This window comes from Acomys minous, assembly GCF_964271855.1.
Source record: "Acomys minous genome assembly, chromosome: 5".
Lineage (NCBI taxonomy): Eukaryota > Metazoa > Chordata > Mammalia > Rodentia > Muridae > Acomys > Acomys minous.
Window position 1 is genome coordinate 769,951 of NC_140494.1, and position 15,050 is coordinate 785,000.

At 41.8% G+C, this 15,050-nt stretch overlaps 1 protein-coding gene across 5 annotated transcripts in view; it reads left to right on the plus strand.

Moving 5' to 3' along the window:
* Positions 1–15,050, plus strand: part of RYR2 (ryanodine receptor 2) — a 545,494-nt gene that overhangs the window by 406,705 nt on the left and 123,739 nt on the right. For all 5 annotated transcript variants that reach the window (XM_084782769.1, XM_084782771.1, XM_084782772.1 and 2 more), the window contains exons 59-63: positions 905–1,028; positions 1,965–2,080; positions 5,079–5,143; positions 7,161–7,282; positions 12,534–12,583. In XM_084782769.1, the coding sequence (XP_084638895.1) occupies positions 905–1,028; positions 1,965–2,080; positions 5,079–5,143; positions 7,161–7,282; positions 12,534–12,583 (477 nt within the window). The remainder of the gene's footprint in view (positions 1–904; positions 1,029–1,964; positions 2,081–5,078; positions 5,144–7,160; positions 7,283–12,533; positions 12,584–15,050) is intronic.

Below are 15,050 nucleotides of genomic sequence, written 5' to 3' on the forward strand. Positions count from 1 at the left end.
GTGCTGTGGTTGTTGTACCATGGAGACAAGGGTTGAGCTTTCTTTGCCCTCACATATGAGCAAGCTCAAGAGTCTGACAGGTTCCAGTAGCATCCTGGGAACTCTTCCATATCCGCTGGGCTCTCTGTTGAGCCAACTTTTTTCTTCCCACACAATGGCCACACTTACCTGACCAGTGGGGGAAAATGAGGAATAGGAGAGGGAGATGGATTCCCCAGAGTCTCACTATTATTTAGAAGTTCCCCTACCCTGATTTCTTTTATTTTGCTTTGTGACAAAATCTCATGCAGCCCAGAGTGGCGCTGAACTTGAGGCACAGCTAAGGATGACCCCTAAGTCTGGATCTTCCTCCCAGGTGCTGAGTAACAGGCATCCTGTCCCATACTTGCTTGATTCTCATGAGTTTTGCAATTATACCCATTTTCTATAAGTTCTAGATGTATAGGCTCTTGCGAGAAGCTACTGGATGAAAGCTTTTGATTTTTCAAATATTAGAGTATTAATAATTAACTTTCAGCTTGTCAAGCTTACATGCATTTGTGTGCATTTATATGTATACTGTGAACTAGAAGGTGCCACAAGAATTCCTCATTGAAGAATTTTTTTTCTTATCTTCCCTCCTTGGAACAGAAAAATGAAGCATCACCCCAGAACTTGTCTTAAAAACCCTCTCCCCCGTTATGCCTACTTTATTGCCTATTACCAATTGTCAAATTTAGGCTCTACCTAAATAACGAATGCCCTTTGGCTCTTTTCCTTGTGTGGTGACAGCATATGTGGCCAGCACTTGATATTCCAAATACATGGATTTTCAGGCTTGAAATGCCTGTTAGAAAGCCCAAGTACCATTGGCTGGGTGCCATCTCAGAATATGTGGTGTGTTTTCTTCTTGCTGCTCTCTTAGGAGGAGGAAACCACCCGCTGCTGGTGCCCTATGACACACTGACAGCCAAAGAGAAAGCCAAGGACAGAGAGAAGGCCCAAGACATCTTCAAGTTCCTACAGATCAGTGGTTATGCTGTATCCAGGCAAGTGGATGCCCATCTCCTGTTCTTTTCAAACTCTCATCAGTGTTCCAGCTGAAAATGAGCACAGTGGCCTGACTTGGGAACACTGGTTATTATGTTCAAAATAACGTCCTAGCTTTCCCTTCTGTTGCTATGGTAAAGCACCTAACAAAAACCAGCTTAAAGGAGAAAGGGTTTGTTTTATCTGACAATTCTAGGTTGCAGTCCATCTTTAGAGATGTCCCAAGGGCAGGAGGTTGAAGCTGTTAGTCACACACTGTAAAGAGCAGAGAAAAGGGACTGCACACAGCATCAGTGCCCAGCAAGCCTCCTCGCCTTATACACAGCCCAGGGCCTCACAACGTTTGAGAATGATGGTGCTACCCATTCGCAGGCTTCATTTTCCCACTTCAATTAGGGCAACGATGACGCTTCCCCACATCCGTACCCACAGGCCGACCCAGTCTAGACAGTCCCTCACTGAGACTCTTCCCAGGTGATTCTACGTTGTGCTGAGTGGTCAGTTTCACCACCACAACTCATGCTGTTTGTTCCCTAAGTTCCTCTTGCGACTTCCTTCACCTGCCTTCCATTATGTCAGCAAAATCACTAAGCAAAAGAGAAAGAGAAAAGTAGTAGTAGTAATAGAAGAAGAAGAAGAAGCAGAGGAGGAGGAGGAAGAAGAAGAACAAGAAGAACAAGAAGGAGAAGGAAGAAAGAAAAGAAGCACTCCTTGTTTGCGTAAATGCATTTTAACACCTAGCAGTGGGATGAGTCACTTTAGTTTCTTATATTGGATACAAATATTCCTTATAGCTAAACCCACCCTTGTCATAAGCAGTAAGAATATCATGTTACCTTCACTTTTATATGTAGTTTTTAAAGTACAATTTTATCTTCTGAGAGATCATAGGTATACGTGTGTGTGCTCTTCTGTATTTATTTTTGCTGTCCTAGAGGGTTCAAGGACCTGGATCTGGACACCCCTTCCATTGAGAAGCGATTTGCCTATAGTTTCTTGCAGCAGCTGATCCGCTACGTGGACGAGGCTCATCAATACATCCTGGAGTTTGGTACGTAGCTGGTCTTACTCCTCATCACTCCACTCTTGTTATCACTAGTGTTTGCACTGTCAGGACATCTGTAGCATAGGAGACGTGGCTGTTTCCACATTCTGTCTGACTCACTACATAGGTGTGTTTAACAGCCAGCAAACAACAAGAGAATGGGTTGGATTTGAGAGCTTTACAATATCCACCTACTGTGCGTCTCTCACACACACACTAATGGAAGTTAGTTGTTTCCAGTACTTCCCTACTGTAAGTTTGTGCCTTCTGGTGCAAAATGGCTTTTTTTTCTCTCTGAATCAAACATCTTCATTAGTGGGGTGACCAGGTTAAAGACTGTTCACATTTGAGCTTCTTGGTGTTTAACATAAAGCTGTTTGATTTTGTTGTTGTTGGTGGTGGTGCATATTTCCAATAAGAACAGGAGGTTTTGTTCATTTGTTTCCTTTTTTGAGATAGGGTCCTACTATGTAGCCAGTGTTGGCTGGCCCTGAGCTTGCTATATCAAATAGGCTGGTCTTGGATTCACAGGGTTCTACCCACCTCTGCTTCCTGAGTGCTGGGATTAAAGGCCCATGTCATCATACTCGGCTAAGAACAGCATTTTAATACTGAGATTTTGAACAGGCTGCTGCAGAGAGTTTCATGAGGGGCCATCCTGAGCCATCGCAGTTGCTTCACCAATGGTAGAGACTGAAAATGCAAGCTAGGAGACCCTAATAAAAACATTGGCAGCCCTCTTTGTGTTTTCTTCTTTCCTCCCTCCCTCTCTCTTTTCCTTCCCTAATTTCTATTCCAGTTTTTTAGTTCTGTTGGTGTGGTTCTGTTCTCTCCAAACTTGTTAATGTTTTCTTAACATGTTTAATGTGAAAAAGGATATTTCTTACACTTCCTGAAATATTTGCTGTTTGACTGTTCACGAAGCCATCTTGATACGTTCTACACAAGAGAGTCCCTTATAAAGACATTTGTAAGCTAGAGAACTGGAGGCACAGGCCCTGTAATACCAGGAACATGGGAGGCTGAGGCAGTAAGATTGCAACTTCAAGGCCAACCTGGGCTACAGAGTGAGGCCAAGGCTAACCTGGGTAACTTATTAAGATCCTGCCTCAAATTAAAGCTGACAGAGGGCTGGAGGTGTGGCCCACTTGCTTGCTTGGTGTGTTCTGGGTTTCTTGTTATATCCCCAGTCTCGGGGGTGGGGGGCGTATATGGATCCAAGTGTAGAAAACAAACAATCAATCAAACAAACAATCGCTCCCAATACTCTAAAACGAAACATCATTTTTCTCATTCTGATATCATAACATATCACCTGACGTCCATAAAAATTACTCTGAATTTGTGCCTAAGGTTTGCTGAAGCATGTGTCATCCTTCCTGTTTCTAGTTGCAAGGTGTTTTTTTTCCCCCAGCACAAGTCAGATTGAGCCTTACAAAATCCAGATTCTTATGCTCAACTCTGAACCCTTTAGCTTGGCACAAAGTTCTGCATGTTGACAGGGTTGTTTTCATGGTTGCCACCTCTGCTGTGTGAACGTACGCACAGACCTTCTCTGCGTGCTGCAGGAGACTGCCTTCCAAACAAATACACTAAAGCCAATCAGTTCTTAACCTTCTCTTTACACTCTAAACCCTGCGGGAACCTGGAGTGGTTTGGTTTCTCACAGGAAATCCTCTTCTGACAGAGGTCAGGGTGCCTTAACTTTCTAGCAAAATCCTAATTTTGCAGCTGAGTGTTAACACTGTCATTCTCCTCCTCATCCCTGGCCCAGGTGGTCAGTAGCTTCAGGGTTGGTAGATGTGAAAGTGAAAAAGAGTGATGAAATGGGCTAGCAAAGTGTGTGTGTGTGTGTGTGTGTGTGTGTGTGTGTGTGTGTGTGTGTGTATGTGTGTGTATGTGTGTGTGTGTATGTGTGTGTGTGTGTGTGTATGTGTGTGTGTGTGTGTGTGTGTGTGTGTGTGTGTGTGTGTGTGTCAGGGATGGAGGGGAGACTGGGGGAGGGAATGGGAAGGGCAAAGGGGAGAAGGGAAGGCAGTAGGGGAGGGGAGCAAATGAGAACAAACTCTAAAATGTCAAAGTGCTACAGTGGGATCTGTTATTTTGCATGCTAGTTTTAAAGTTATTTTTAAAATTTACTAATTTATACAGATTACATCTCAATTGTTATCCCATCACTTGTATCCTCCCGTTCCTCCCTCCCTCCTGCCTTTACCCTATTCCCCTCCCCTAGGTCTATGACCTAGGGGCCTCTCCCCCAGTGTATGGTCATAGTTTATCAAGTCTCATCTTGATAGCCTGCTTATTCTTTCTCTGAGTTAAAGTTAATTTTTAAAAATGATCGAAAATATCAGAAGCCCTTAGCATTCAGGCTCATGTCTATTAAAAAAAAAAAAAAGAAAGAAAGAAAGAAAAAGAAAAAATTAGTGTAAGATATAAGAATATGCATCCACTTTTCTTACTACTGTGAGCCCCAGAAGATACAGCATTTTGATTTTTCTACTTCCTATTGACATAGCTATAAGACAACGTTCTAATTTTGTTTCTGGTATTATGACAAATCATCTGAATGACAACGTAAGTGAGAAAGGGGCTCGTTTCAGCTTTTAATTCCAGACTTCACTGTGGGAAGTCAAGGCAAGAACTTGAAAGCAGACCTGCTAATCCGCACAGCATTGCCTCCAGCCAGGATGCTCACTTCACAGCCAGCCAAGTATGCTGGAACCACTAAAGCGATGCTGCCAGGCAAGCTTAGGCTCAGTTAGCTTTAATTCTCCAAATGAGCTGGCCATATCCACTGTCTAAAATTTGGACCTGATTTTTTTTTTAAAGACCTTTTATTTTTCATCACATTGCTGAATTTAGCCCTTATGTTTTGGGTTGGCGTTTTCTTGTTCAGTTTGGTGAGATGATACATTTAGGAAGGCATTTTAAGCTGTGTGTTTTGGGGGACCCTCTTATGTTGGAAGCTCAACATGGACCTAACATCTCTTCCTGTCTACAGATGGTGGCAGCAGAAGCAAAGGAGAACATTTCCCGTACGAGCAAGAAATCAAGTTCTTTGCCAAAGTACAGTATATGATGCACCTTGTTTCTGCTTCAGTGTGTGTTTACAAAATAGGCCCATCAGGTCATCACTGCTTCTTAGATTACACTTGTCTATAAGTGCTGCTCCCACTACAAGTCCACCCTCTCTGCCTGTCTCGTGTGAGATGGGTTTCTGGTGTTCTGCTGTTCTCAGCTTATATTCACTCAGCTCTCCTTCGCTGTGTTCCTCACAGGACTTAGTTATGCCCCCCCCCCCCCAAAAAAAATCCAAGTTCTGATCTTAAGTGACTTAACATTTTGTACATTTTCTGTTAGCTAATGCACTTAGCTGTGTACAAATGAATATACTTAATGAACAGATAATGGATATATAAATTCTCAATCTTGCCCTTTCACAAGCTGAGGCTCAGTGGATAAATTGCTCATAGGAAGAGTATAACCCATTATTATTATCAATCCTGTTTTGTAAGGACTTGTCAAGGATTCTCCATATTGCTAGGGATTTCATCCCTTCCTTCAGACAGGAAGGGCTGGACAGTGCAGCCACCCACTGGGATCACTTACTTCCTTAGGTGTGTCAGGGAGTAGACTGGCCTGGGGGATGCCTTAGATACACTAGTTTCCTTTGGTTAAGTGTGTCTCTTAACAACACCTTGCAGTTAAGTGGGAGGCTCACTGTTATTGACAGTTTTATTTCAATATACTTATATTGGTGATATTTTACATCATTTTCTATAAACACCACATTTGATAGATTTTCAAATGGCATGTCTTTTGGATAATTAATATCTGCCTTCAGTTATATTTTCAGAATTACACCTTTTACTGGTTCTCTTTGCTTTCTACTCAATAAGGCACTTAGAGTTTGCTCAAGTCATCAAAAAATGTGGTTTATACCAGGATGCATATTGTTAGTGATAGTTGGATAGATAGTAGATGGTTAGATGAGAGATAGAGAGATGGATGACTGGTAGAAAAAACATAGATCAGTCATTTCCAGCCACTATATTATTGCAATCCCCTCTTAATACCCAGTTATCAGAATGATATGTATTTATGCCGCTAATGTGCCTTTAAACTACCCACTGATCAGAACCCCTAGTTGTTTCTTATAGATATTTAATGTGGCTTAATTTACTTCTCTATTTTAATCAAGTTTCTACTTTCTGCCATACAGTATATTCGGACTCTATTATGATTTTCAAGAGAGTGATAAAATTGTGTCTTTAGTCATCCAGTATAACTGTTTTACACCACAGGGTAGGAGACCAACACCATATCCAGCAAAGCAGAGCAGGTATCAATTCTAGAGGCTAGACCAGGAAGGAGCATGAGGAAGCCAGCAGTGCCCTTCACAGGCAGGAAATCATGGCTACTAAGATATGTGCACAATGCACAGAGAAAGAGGAAGAGTCATCCCAGGGCAGCAGGGCTCAGTCTGAACAGACTGGGGACTCTGGCTTTGAGAAAGGACAGATACATGTACATTGTGTAGGGAAGTCGGCAGCAGGGGGGTCTTGAGTGGGCCTCTTGTTTCATGGTTCTATTTAACATCTACAAAGCAGAAATGATGGGGGGCTACCACACCCAGTAGACAGTGGGACAAACAGGATGATAGCACACTCTTGGCAGCTCTCACATATAATGGCGACTCAGTGTGTGACTATCCTGGGAATTCAAGTGTCTGTTGCCCTCTGAACTGTATTTGTAGGACAATATTGTGTGTGTTTCATTTTAGGAAAATAATTCTGAACTGTTGAAAATTTCTGTGTTCCTCATAACCATGTCCCAACACATCCTAACTCTGTCTCCCGCCCCCCACATGCTCATACACCTGCACATGTGCATACACACACACACACACACACACATACACACACGTGCGTGCATGCATGAGAGGTGCCAAAGGGATCTAGATGTACCCACTGAATCACCATGGGCTCAGTACTGAACAGGCAGGGCTCTCTGTGGGCTCTGAGCTCTCGTTCTTCCCCGTGCAGTTCACGCTGCAGAGCTGTTTTCTCTTCCTCTCTTTCAGGTTGTTCTTCCTTTAATTGATCAGTATTTTAAAAACCACCGCCTGTACTTCTTGTCAGCTGCAAGCCGGCCCCTCTGCACTGGAGGACATGCATCCAACAAAGAGAAGGAGATGGTGACGAGGTAAAGAGTTACGGTCTTAGAGCTTTGTGCTTGATTTTGTCATGTTTGTATTTGGGTCAGAGAGCTCCAGGGCCTTGAGCAAGGCTGGGAGAAGAATATACTCCCCTCCCCCTGAACCTAACACTAGGTCTAGAGAGGTTCTGCAAGTTAACTTATGTATATGTTAGGGACATCTTTTAAGGATTCTACTTAAAGGTAATACTAATAAAAGAAACAAAATACCATCCAATACAAAAATAGTAGGGGTATGATCTCCAGCCAAACAAAATGACAGCCAGAGTCTCCAAGAAGGCTGGGGAGGAATCTCCATATTGGTATTTACGGAAATCAATGTCCTGAACATAATTTCATTGAATTTTTCTTGGCAATCTAATATTTTTGACAGTTTTTTGTTTTGTTTTGTTTTTGTTTCTTTTGGTGTTGTTGTTGTTTTAGGAAGGCAATACCCTACTTAGACACTTTCAATTAATCATTTTTTGCAATTAAGTCACAGCACAATCATGGTAATGGAGTGAAAAACCAAAACACGCCTTTCTGATATTGTGCCTTTCAACTTGGCATCTTAGAAATGTCTTATTTGGTTTAACACTGACATGTTATTTATATATTTTTTTCTCTAAAAAATGTGTGGGCCTACTGTGTTTTCTTAACATTCAGTTAGGACTTAGCCCACATGAAGATTAGCGATCATGAGGATTTCTGCCACCACATTGCTCACAACCATCGCAGGCGTTTAAACTGTCTCTGAGCAATCTTTTCATGGAGGAGAGTAAACTATATGGAGAACACTTCCTTTTGGCCTTGACCCTCCTGCCACCTGGATTGATCATCTCATGCCAGAGAGTGAGATGTGACCAAGGGGTGGAGAGGAGTGAAGCGTCCAGGCTTGAGTAGCATGGGAACTAGCTGGAATGTCTAGCTCATTTAACTTGTATTATCTAGTTCCCTGACTTACCCAAAGACACTGTACACATACACACGCTGTCTGTCTGTCTGTCTGTCAGTGTCTCTCTGTCTCTTTTTCTCTTTTCTTTCTCTCTCTCTGTTTCTGTCTCTGTCTCTTTCTGTCTTCCTCTGTCTCTGTCTCTCTCCTTAACTACTCATCTTCCTGTGAGGTTGATAAAGGACACTAGTGAGCACACCAGGATGGGAGGCAGTACAAGGCCACATCCCACTGTGGGACTACATCCCTTTCAACTTGGGCGTGACCTTCCTCCCTGGATTGCCTAGAAAGGAAAAGGACAGTCTTGCAGAATTTCACAGAGGTGCCCATCCATGTCTCTGAGTCCTTGTCCCTGTGGAGTGGGAGAACACACAAGCCCCTGGAAACCCCAGAGGTCCTGCGACCCCACAGAGCATGATGAATCTTAAATCCCCTGCTCCTTCTGGGATCATTTAGCTGTTTGTAACAGAAGCCTTGTCCCCCAAGGGTGCTGTACTTTAAGGATCCCTTGATGGATATAAACCAAGAGAAAGCAATGAAAACACAAAAACAAACCAAAACAAATTCTACTTTTTCTCCTTTCAATCTTTAGTCACTGTCAACCTTTCTCTTGGAAATGTCAACTGTCCATAACACATAGATGTCAAAATGCTATTTCATATTCTTAGTACACACATTTTTTTTTACTTGCTGGTACACTTAAATAAAGATGAAAAAGTAGAACTATGTACCCCCAAAATAGACTAGCCTATTGTCTATAGCCAATTTTGTATCCCTTGGAGAAAAAATTAGAACCATAGCTTTCTAGTGCTGCCACCAAGTGATGTAGCTGTGTGGCCCTAGAAGGCCACTAGCAACTCTTGCCACTGACATAACACTGCAGTGTTTTTAATGATGCCATCTTCCATTTAATAGCATCTGATAGAAAGAGGATTGGAAATTTTTACTTTTCCCATTAGCACTCCCCTCCCCAACACACACAAAGGCCAACATAAATGCCTTTGGAAGGTCTCAACACACACACACACACACACACACACACACACACACACACACACACCAAAACCATAGCAGAAGTCTCTTATTTTGTGATGGTGCTTTTTATGTCTATCATGGGAAGCTAATCTTACAGGGAAAAATTCATACCTAAACCAATAGATAGCATAATGATAAATTAGGCTGTGTAGATAGACGCAGCACACTGTGGAGTTAAGAACAGTGATGTCTAGAGATATCTGACCTAGGGAACTGACCATAATAAAATGCATTTAAAATATTATTAACCCTACTTGCAGAAGTAAGTACCTTTTCAAATATTGTGCAAGTAAGAAGTAAACACAATTTTAACGGCTGTTTTCTTTGCACAGTGTATTAAGTAGACTTTGCACCCTTGTGTGTGTTTTCTGTTTTAAAAATGAAAACAAAACGAGGATGATCCAAATATGTTTGGACACAGCCACTACCAAGCACCACAACAATAACATAGAAGCAGCTAATTCATTTGAGATGCAGGCGTGGAATACCTGATTTTCCTGATGGCTGAGTTTTTAATCAGTTGAGTTAACTAAGTATAATGAACAAACAATAAGATGAAGGGGCTGGAGAAATGGTTTAGCAGTTAAGAGCATGTATTATTCTTGCCAAGGTCCTGTCAAGGACCCACGTTAGGTGGGCCACCATCATCTGTGACTCTATCTCTAGGGGATTCAGGCCACCTTCTGCCTCTTCAGCATTTACACTTTGTGTGTGCATGTATGTGCACTCGTACATGCAGGGACACACAGACAGATGCACACATGCACTCACATGGATGTACATGTGCACACACACACACACACATACACACAGAGTAAGATCAAGTACACGAAATGCTAAACTCTGACCTTGTTACTAAGGCTAGATAAGGATGCATTGAAGTACACTGTTAGTGCTGCAGTAATAGTTTAAGTTCATATTTAATTATTAGTCCTAGCAGTAGTTTTCTGGGTCTGAATTAGTTCCTCCCTTGTTATAAACCAATGATTCTGTGAGAGATACTTTCTATACTCATTCCCTAGCACTCACTCAAAATTCTTTCCTGAGCATGTATTGTGTTTAAATTGTCAGGATCATCACTGTAAGATTTGGGACAGCACAGTCACAGGCAGTAGCTTTAGGGGGCATGTGGGATGTGGTTTGTAATAATCACAGGTCCTGGTTTACCCAGAAATTCCATCCCCCAAACAGATGGCATAGAAGGGGAAGTTTGCCTTCCTGGAGGAATTGGCCTTTGATGTCTGGGTCAGTGAGCAGTAATATGTGGAGGGATGGCCGTTTTCTGACATATTCTCCTTGAGTGAACAGAATTGAGTAGAAAGAGACACAGAACTGGCCTGTTTCTAAAAGAGCCCAACAGCCAAGGCATGGTCCCTCAGGAGAAGCTGTATTAGCATATAGGCAGTATTATAAGTTCGGTAGCCCAGGAAGATCTCAGAATGCTTCATTGGAAGGCTGGAGGGTAGTAAAGAATGAATACCCTTTGACATGGGTGAGGATGCAACTGCTACCTTAGGTCTGAGCTGCCAATCTTTGTAGACAGACACATTTGTCTTTGGAAAGAGGGCACTTAAAAGCCACCATGAAGCTCAGTAGATAAGGGATGTTGGTCAGGGTAGCTTTTGTTTAAAAATTAGTAAGTAAAATTATAGTACAAATAACTATACATATCAACATCAAATCTCATATCTAAGAGCTACATACAGAGATTTTTTAAAAATTACTTTTCTCTGATGAATGGTGTTCTCAAATCTGACTCAGTCTTTTACAAACAAATGTTTTCTTGGAAAAGCTACAGATACCTTATGTAATCAGTTGCCATCGATAAATACATCCAGCTGGGTGTGGTGGCACCTGCCTGTAATCTCAGCACTCAGGAGCAGAAACAGGTGGATGATCAATTCAAGGCTAGCGTGGAATCCCTAGGCAGCTTGAGGCCAGCCTGACCTATGGAGCTTGTTCTTGTCTCAAAAGAAAAAAAAATCAACAAATATAATTTTAACAACTGATTAATCCACATTGGTATAAAGTAGTACAAAGCCATCTGGTCAAAATGTACTGGTCTCTAGTGTTTGCATACCACTGGTGCTGAGGGTTCAGTGTTGGAGGTGGCTGGGGGTTCAGTGGGCTGGGGTGATGAGAGCTTTCCCAGAGAGCATGGGCAGTGAGGAGCTAGCCAACCCCTCTGGGGGTACCCAGTTTAGGTAAACCTTTAGAATCCTCCAGGGAAGAGTGCCAGAAAGTGCCCATTCGAACCAGGGTTGCTCCTAGGAGGGCTCAGAAGAGAGTATGGTAGGAACAGAAGCTGTGGCCGGGTGAATTCAGTGTCATCTTGGAGCCCCACAGATGGTTCCTGGGAGCGAACACCTGGGGATGGGGTGCCAGTGGAGAGCTGGATGTCAGGAAAGGCTTCTTGGGGTCTGTGCAGCCTGACCTAAGTCTGGGGAACAGAGTTAGGGACATGAGAAGGAAGTGAAGTATAGCAGTCAGCATCAGCAAGGGGTGTCCTTACGAGGGGAGCCCTTGGGAGGCCACGGGGCGAGGAACTGGCGAAAAGGCAGAGGCTACAAATGCTCTCACAGTTCTTCAATCTCCACTGAGGGGTGTGGTAGGTTTGGGTTGTGAGGCTGACTGTGGAAGACAAGCCCTGGTTACTTGGAATGTCCCATTGATAGCTGCTATGAATTTCCTGGGACCTCGAGGTAGGGAGGTAAGAAAGATACTCAACTCAGCCATCATCATTAAAAGGACGCCTGGTATTTACATTAGGGGCACAGTGAGGTTTAGGAGAGATGGCTTACCTGATGAAACTTAGAGTAACTTTTATGCCCATGTTTCCATTTGTAAGCAATGCCCATGGTAATAAACAGGTGGTTTGGGCATAGTGAATTAAACTCTTTCCATGTGGTTTTCCTGTAGTTCTGTTCTCTGTGAGGTTTATAGAGATGGCTTTTGTATTAATGAGCTTTGCTTTCTATTTTATTTTTGTTTCTTTACTTGTACTATGTGCTTTTTAACCATGTTTGTTAAGATGCGCAGAAATTCTTTCTTTACTACTGTACTCCACACTCTGCTCAGAGAATCGACCCTTTCTGCGTGACATCATGTTTGCTTTTTTTTTTCCGGCTCATAGATCAGCTGTTTTGTTTTTCTTTTTTTCTTTCTTTTTTTCTCTTCTTCTCATCTTATTTAATTTATTTTTAATTTCCCCCTGTCTTTTTCTACCTCCCTCCCCCTCCCCCTTTTCTCCTTTTGTTTTTCTTTTGTTCTCAGCCTGTTCTGCAAACTTGGAGTTCTTGTCAGGCATAGGATTTCACTGTTTGGTAAGGAGACCCTTGGGAAATTTCTGCGCATGGCCATCAGGGGCTTTTCTTTGCTAATTTTGCACTGTGTTGTGTGCTGCTATGTTGCATGGATGCATGACTGCACGGCTGCATGCATGGCCATCATAGGCCAGACAAGTTCCCGGAGGTTGCATATAAGTAACATCACCTATGAAAAATGGAGGGCTATGACTTCCCTAAGCCGATCCAATTCATGACTGAAAACCGAAGGGTACATTATTTAAAGATCAAATGGATGAAAGTGGCAAGTTCTGCCATGTTTTTATTTCAAAGGTAACATGAAACCAGGCTCTTGTATTTTTGCTTGGTTCTCTCTGGCGGATTAAATAATAAGCCAATATTGATCCAAATTTGGAATTTACTTTTTATTTTCAACGTTCTTGACTACAGATATGTTTGTCTCCTCCATTCAAAACTTTGGAGCCTGGTAGTTGGGACTATAGCACCCAAAAGCTTCGCTTGGACAATGTGGGTCCTGTAGCACCACTCCCCACGCCTCATCCTTTTTCTGATGTGTCTGAGGGCCCCTGTGGGTGGGAGCCAGGCTCCTGGGTACCTGCTCCTGGACAGCTGTGCAGGGTGGCACGCACTTTTGCAGATGTTCCTACTTGGAGCAATAAGAATTAGCAGCTGCTGGCAGAATCTTGTCACTCACTTCTTTTTCTTTTTTTTTTTTTAATCTAATTATATAAATAGCCAAAGTAAATTTGAACCCTTTCCTCTCTAGGTTTTGGGACCAATGTTGGAATATTTTATATAGACATATGGCTAGAAATGCTTTCAATCTAACTATTTTTTATGAAAGACTATAGAGTTAGAAAGTTAAGTCCTTTTTGTAATAGTCACAGTGAACAAACTGAGCGTCTCAAGGACACACACACAGACAGGCACCAATAATTCTTTTTAAGTTTTTAAGAAATGATAGATTTAAGTACAACCAGCCACTGCTGTGCTATATATTTCTCATATCTGGAATGTACAAGTATGTTCAGTATACTTTTATGTATCAGCTAACTCATATTCCATTATAAGTTGTCTCCATTTTTACATTATTACTTAAGATATTTAAATTTTTCAGGGTCTTCAGAATGATGTAGGCTTAACTATTCTTGCTTAACTTCTCATCAATAGACAACTCATGGGAAATTCTTCTGACAAGAATTCTGTTCAGATTTCCCAGGGCGACAGCAGGCTTAAACACCCCTTTGTCCTCAGAGAATATTGTCTAATTATGGGCAGCTCCGATGGGGGCATTGTCTATTTATATACTCACATGAAAACATTATGTTCTTTCTAGCTGGCCACCTATTTCATACTATTTTTATGTTTTGCCTAACTAATTCCCTTTTTAGAAAATTTAGCATATCCCACATATATGACAAAATACATATAGCTTAAGAATAAGAAGCTTTCCATAATTATAATCTACTTAGTAAATAGTCAGGACAAGACAATGTTCCCAGCATTCCAGACAGTTCTATTACGCCATTTTAGAAATGCTAACCTTTCTTAAAGGAATACTACATGGTTCTTGCACCAGCAGGAATTCCCTTCACCTGGTGTGTTTTCCCTGCAAGTATATCATCTAAGCATAACTGAAGAGTTGTGCATGATATAGTTTTATTCATTCTTATTTAATCTTATTCCCTACTTAGATGCTGTATTTGAAATCCATTAAGCTGGAAGATGTCTTGAACAATAAAACATGCTCTATGGTCAGGCATGATTGTGCACGCCTTTAATCCCAGCACTCAGGAGGCAGAGGCAGACAGATCGCTGTGAGCTCGAGGCCAGCCTGGTCTACAAAACAAGTCCAGGACAGCCAAGGCTACACAGAGAGACGCTGTCAAAAAAACAAACAAACAAAATGCTCTATGCATACTTGTCTAGATAATGGTATTTAAATCTTAGCACACAAGCTTTACATAGCACAACCGCAGCCTGCCTTTAGACTCATGTGATGAGCAGGAGGGAACACTGACTGGGCTCTGACTATGTACACGCTGCCTTTGAGAATTAACCATCTGAATGGTTTGGACAAGAAACTTGAATGTCTAAACTTTTACTTTTTTTGTGGGAGGCATAAAATCACCACTAATCTTAGAGATTTGTTGTGTATATTAAACCTAATATGAGCTAATGAATGTTGAGATACTGCAGAAAGTGTGAACCTGCTGTGTTTCTATCCTAGTTTCATCTATTAGATTTTACGTATTAGTTTTATTCAAGTCTGACTTACTAGCTCTTAGGTGAATCAAATTAAATTCAAAATACCAAAATATAGTACAAGGTATGGCTATTCAAAGTATATGCACAAGAGACCTTTTTATTTCCCATTTCATGAGTACATCAGAGATAGAGATGAGTTTTACTAGAGAGAGACCTAAACAAATATTAAGCTGATGCTTACATGTAGTCACATTAATCTTTTCTTTAGTACTTTCAC